Source organism: Dendrobium catenatum, unplaced genomic scaffold, assembly GCF_001605985.2.
Source record: "Dendrobium catenatum unplaced genomic scaffold, ASM160598v2 fragScaff_scaffold_1521, whole genome shotgun sequence".
Classification (NCBI taxonomy): domain Eukaryota; kingdom Viridiplantae; phylum Streptophyta; class Magnoliopsida; order Asparagales; family Orchidaceae; genus Dendrobium; species Dendrobium catenatum.
In genome coordinates this window covers 847,753-853,542 of record NW_021319983.1, presented here as the reverse complement: position 1 = coordinate 853,542, position 5,790 = coordinate 847,753, and the positions used below count along the sequence as shown (strand labels likewise).

Here is a 5,790-nt window from a genome sequence, read left to right as displayed (position 1 = left end):
TCTCTCTCTCTCTCTCTCTCTTTCTCTCTCTCTCTCTCTCTCCCAAGTCCAGGAGTAATATTCAGAAGTTGGGTAGAACATTGGTTGGTAGTCTTCTTGGACGACGGCTCCCATTCTGGGTTGTGCAGAATGAGTTTAATAGGAAATGGGGGCATCTGGGGTTAACTCAAATCACGCCGATGGGTGCTGATTGTTTCTTATGTTGGTCTGTTAACATGGAAGCTAGGAATAATGTTTTGATTGGTGGACCATGGTATGTTGCAGGTCAAATTATTGGTGTGGAGCAGTGGAAAACTGGCCTATCTTCTTAATCTTTGAAAGGTTTTACATCTCCAGTTTGGATAAGGTTACCAAACTTGCCATTAGAGTACTGGGATGAAGCCAATTTGGCTAGGCTGGCTATGGGTATTGGTGAACCTTTATTTGTGGATGAGCAAACTAAGCTGTGGAACAGATGTGCGTTTTCACGTATCTGTATTAGATTGGATTTGTCTAAGAGATTGCCTAAAGGCATTTGGGCTAATGGTTTGGAAGGTACCTTCTTCCAACCCATTGAATATGAAGGAATCCCCCTGATATGTTTGAATTGTGGTAAGGTGGGACATAAGGTTGAATTATGCAAGGAGGTGCATGCCCATACTAAGCAACAAGATTTGAAAATTGGTGAAGCAAAGAATCAGTTTTGTTCTAATGCTGCTGGATTTGGTTTGGCTACTGGTTCATCAGGTGGTGGCTTGAATTTTTTAATGGGGTTAAAGGGTGCAGATTCCAGATAGAATTTTGGGAAACTTCAAGAAGATGTTAGCTCTACGGATGTAGATGTTGATCATGGGGAATGGACAATTGTCACGAGGAGGAAGAGACCAAATGCTAAAGCAGGAGCTAAAACTATTATGAGGGATAGTAAACCTGCTGTATTGGCACTTAAAACGGTATGGAGAGAAGTTGGTAAGACATAGAAAGAGGTTGACGTTCTTGATAAGAAAGGATATGCTAAGGGTTTGGCAAAAGATTCTACTGATTATGAAAATAAGTTGATGGAGGTTACTCCTTCAGTCAATAAGCTACCTTGTGATATGTTGGTTGACAACAAGTTAAATCCAGGTGGATTGAAACAGGAGGGCTCTAGTAGTATGGCACAAACTCAAATACAGGATGTGAGATTGGATGGGTTAGGGAATTTGATGGACACAAAGTTGACTGCTGTTAAAAGTATATCTCAAAAATGGTGGGAAGCTGAGGGTTTTGAGGAAGAACCACAAGGACATGTTGGCCTCCCCTGCTCAGCTCTTGATTCCTAAAGCATTGAGATTCTCAGATGGTAAAGCTAGTGTTAAGAAAGGAATGAATAAACAGGTTAGGTTTTCTAAAGAATTGCACACAAAGGAAATGGGTCATGTTGGCCCCCTTCAAAAGATGCATGGGATCAGAAGGAGTAAGAAGTCTAATGATGGAATGGTTTCTTCATCAATTGAATAGTTTGTGAAGGTGATTGATAAATCTGTTGATTATAAATTTAAGGAGGTAGACCTTGCCGAGCAATGACAAGATGTTTTTTCTGAAACTTTTGGCAGCGGGGACGCTTCCCCTTTGGTGGATCATGTTTAACATTCTATGTTGGAACTGTAGAGGTGCTCGTAAGAGAAAGATGAGCAGTTACTTACGGCACCTAGTGGGAGAGTTTGATGTTAGTTTCATTGGCTTGTTGGAGACAAAGATGGAGTCTTTTAGCAGGAAAGAAGTTGATTGTATTGCTGGCAAGGATTGGGATTTTGTTTTTGAAACTGCTATTGGTAATGCAGGTGGCATTTTAATCTTGTGGAAAGTTGTTGTTCTCTCCTTCCATATGTTATTTAAAACTCACCAATGTATTATGGGGAAGGTTTATGGTACCAATGGCTTGTTTTTGGAGGTTGCAGTTGTCTATGCTAATAAAGACAGATATGTAAGGAGGCATGTTTGGGAAGATATTTCAAAGGCTCATAATTTGGATGCTCCCTTGTTAGTTGGGGGGGATTTCAATTGCATTATATCACAAGAAGATAAAAAGGGAGGGAAGGCTTTTCATTTCTCTGGAGCTGCAGGTGATATGTGATTTTATGGCAGCTAATGACTTGGTTGATCCAGGTTTTTCAGGTCCTGCTTTTACATGGACTAACAATAAGGATGCGAGGAGCAGAATTTACTCTAGATTGGACCGGTTTTTTGTTAGCTCTTCAATCTTAGATTCTTTCCAAGGGTTGAAGGTAAGACACCTTAGCAGAATTGCTTCTGATCACTGTCCTATTTTGTGCTCTTTTCAGAGTGAAGTGAGGCAGAAGTATTCTCATTGGATTAAGTTTGAAGATGTTTGGATATCTTATCCTAAAGCTTGGCAATTAGTATGGGATAAATGGAGAGTGGATGATGAAGGCAATGAAGCTCTTAAGCTCAAGAAGAAATGCCAAAGAACTCTCAAGGCACTTTTTTTTCTGGAGTAGGGATAAAATCAAAATGCTAAATCAATTAAAGGATGAGCTTGACAGGGAGATTAAATATTTACAGGAATTGGAATGTTTACCTGGCGAGTTAACTGAAGTTCAAGCTGAGGCTTTAAGGTATAAGGTGCAATTCCTGAACAGTACTCTTGCCCGTATTATGTCTTGGTGGAAGCAACGAGCAAAAGTTAAATGGCTTGAAGAGGGTGATGAGAACACCAGGTTCTTTCATTCAATGGCATCGGCTAGAAGGCAGAGTAATTGTATTGAAGCTTTAAAGCATTCTGATGGATCAACTGTAACAGAACAAATACAAATTTCTGAGATGATTCATTGTTTCTTTGAAAAAAAATGGTGTGGAAATGCTATTGTGGAGGATGGGTGGCCTTCCCTTGGTTCTCATTGTGATAGCTTGGTTGGAGTGGCGGGTTTTCTTGAGAATGAAGTCACTAAGGAGGAGATTTGGGCAGTTGTTTGTTCTCTGGGCAAAAATCGTGCTCCTAGGAGAGACGGTGTAACGGCCTCCTTTTTCAAGAGTTTTTGGGAAATTGTAGGGGAACACGTTACCAAGGCTTGTTTGGAATTCTTTGACTCAGGATTTATGGATCCTTCTTGGAAGGAAACGGTGGTGGTTCTTGTGCCTAAAGTCAAAAATCCTGAACATCCATCTAATCTTTATAAAGTGGTTGCAAAGGTTTTAGTGAACAGACTTAAAGGGGTGCTACCTAAGCTTGTTTCTGAGGAACAGGATGCATTTGTTCCGGGGCGATCTATTTCCAACCATTGTTTGTTGGGGCAGGAGGTAATTAATAAGTTCAAAATCTCTAAAGCTTCCTCTGGCTTTTTTGCGTTGAAAGTGGACATGGAGCAAGCTTATGACAAGATGAGCTGGAAGACATTGGAAGTGATTATGAGGCGTATGGGGTTCCCTCAAAGGTTCTCTGATTGGGTTTTAAAGTGTGTCCAAGATCCTAAGTTCTTTATTTTGATCAATGGACAACTTTCATATGGGATTGTTGCAAAATGTGGATTTCGGCAAGGGTGTCCCTTGTCATCCTATCTATTCATTCTTTGCTCGGAGTTGCTTTCACTGCATATCCACCAAAACTATCAGAAGATGGGAGTTTCTATTAGTGGTGGGGGACCTCTGGCCTCTCACCTACTTTATGCTGACGATGTTTAGCTTTTTGCAGGTTCTTCTATTCCTAATCTTAGGAATATCATCTCCATTATGGAAGATTATTGTTCATGGATGGGGCAGAGGGTGAATAGAAGTAAATGTGCCATTCTATTTAGCAAGAATGTTTCTTCTACTACAAAGTCCAGGTTGGCCAAGATTGTAGGCTATAGAAGAGTGGAGGAGATGGAATATTTGGGGCTAAAGTTTTCTTTGAGAAGGCTTACAAAGGTGGACTTTGCTCCATTAATACAGAAGGTGCGCAGTCAGATGTTGGCTTGGGGGATCAGACACCTATCCTTAGCTGGGAGGATTACATTGATAAATTATGTACTGATTCCAACATATGTTTATGTTGTGTCTCACACAATTGTGTCAAAATCTGTACTGAATGAGATGGAAAAGATTTGTAGGAGCTTCCTATGGAATGTTGATGCAGAATATAGAAGCATTCACTATGCTTCATGGGAGAATATTTCCAGACCAAGGAGGAAAGGTGGATTTGGTTTCCATACTAGTGACAAGTGGGTTGGACCATTACGTGCAAGAATTGCCTGGGAATATATTTATAAGCCTTCGAACATATTTCAGAGATGCATGGAACATAAATATGGCAGATGGCCGTGGGAGTATGAAGGCAAAAGAGAGGATTCTATTGGTTGGAAAGTTATCCTGGATGGTGCCAACAGCCTTGGTCCCTGTATCTGGTGGAATGTTGGTAATGGTTGTGATATTCATGTTTTGAATCATATATGGATTTGGGATAGGGCCATTTCTTCTTGGCCTACATTTTGTGATATCACAGCAATTGAAGACTCTCGGGTTGCAGATCTTATCACGTTGGAGGGAAGCTGGGATAAGTCAAAGCTGCTGTCTTGTTTTGGGGAGCTGCTGGTTGATAGAATTTTGGAGATTCAAATTGATAATGAGATTAGTTCTGACTCTCTCGAGCTTGTGAAGAACCCTATGGGTAATACCATCTCTTCAAATGTTTATAACATAAATTTTCGGTATGAAGATGATGTATGTTGCAATATCTTGAAGGTTGGATTGAGACCTCGGGTAAGAACTTTTTGGTGGAGAATTTATAAAGCTATTATTCCTACGAATGGGTGGCTTTATACTAGAGGGCTGGAGGTCAATGTTCACTGTCCTGTAGGTTGTGGTATGCTTGAAGACTTGGATCATGTCACTACAGGTTGTGACCAATTGCATAACATTTTGGATGTCCTGAAGTTTTGTTATCCCAAGGTTTGTGTGTCTGTTGGAGTTGTTTAAAGATTTGGAGGCTAATGCTAAGGAAAAGAAGATGTGGGTGATGATTTATTGTAATGCTGTTTACTACAGCTTGATGAATAGAAATGCTGTAAAGCATGGGAAGGATCGGAGCTCGCCTATGTTTATGGCTGGAATTATCCTGGAAGGGATCAATCAAAATTATCTTTCTTACCACTTGGAGCAATGGGACAGATCTCAATCCATTGGATTGTCTTCTCTATCATCTTGGTGTCCCCCCCTACAGGTTGGTTGAAAGTAAATGTTGATGGTGCACTTTTGAGGTCTAATGCAGGAGGAGTGGGCATAGTGATTCGTGATAGCTTTGGGAAGCTTATTGTAGCTGCTGGTTGGAGTCTTTGCCATTGGGACAGTGTTCAAGTTGAGATGATGGCCATTCAATATATAGGGAAGCTTGCTTTGGACTGGATGTTTGATATTAAGGGGATCATTGTGGAGGGTGATAATGCTTCTGTTATTGAGTTTATGCATAATTTTAAAGTTAAAAGACTTTGGAAGCAAAAGCATGAAGATTTTGACAAGTGGAGCTGGTTGAGTTCATTCCAACAGATCATTTTTGTTCATACCTATAGAAGATATAATATGGCGACACATTATTATGCTGATAGAGCTTTAGAGGAAACGTTCCATTGGGATATAGGAGATAGAAATATATGTATTCCTCAAGAATTTTTGGATATTCTTGAGGATGATAGCAGTTCTTTTGCTTTAGATTAGGGGTTTCTTGGCCCCTCTTTATTTTTGCTTGATGTAATTGTTTTTTATGAATGCAAATGCAGAAGTTCAGCCCTCTCTCTCGTACTTCCTTGCTCTTTCTTGGCCTGTCTCTCTCTCTCTCTC

General features: G+C 40.3%; 1 protein-coding gene across 1 annotated transcript; it reads left to right on the top strand.

The window, feature by feature from the left end:
* The first annotated feature begins 1,717 nt into the window (after window positions 1-1,717).
* LOC110096678 lies at window positions 1,718-5,667 on the top strand. Its single transcript, XM_020822736.1, has 6 exons — window positions 1,718-2,084; window positions 2,128-2,246; window positions 2,304-2,459; window positions 2,545-3,394; window positions 3,671-4,905; window positions 5,014-5,667. The coding sequence occupies exons 1-6, from the start codon at window positions 1,718-1,720 to the stop codon at window positions 5,665-5,667; spliced, it is 3,381 nt and encodes a 1,126-aa protein (XP_020678395.1).
* Window positions 5,668-5,790: the final 123 nt, after the last annotated feature.

Bases quoted from the DNA above. Each gene is read 5' to 3' on its own strand.
- LOC110096678 (XM_020822736.1), top strand. From the start codon at position 1,718: ATGGAGTCTTTTAGCAGGAAAGAAGTTGATTGTATTGCTGGCAAGGAT. The intron at 2,085-2,127 runs GTGATATGTGAT...TGGTTGATCCAG, and splicing joins TCATTTCTCTGGAGCTGCAG to GTTTTTCAGGTCCTGCTTTT. The intron at 2,247-2,303 runs GTAAGACACCTT...TGCTCTTTTCAG, and splicing joins ATTCTTTCCAAGGGTTGAAG to AGTGAAGTGAGGCAGAAGTA.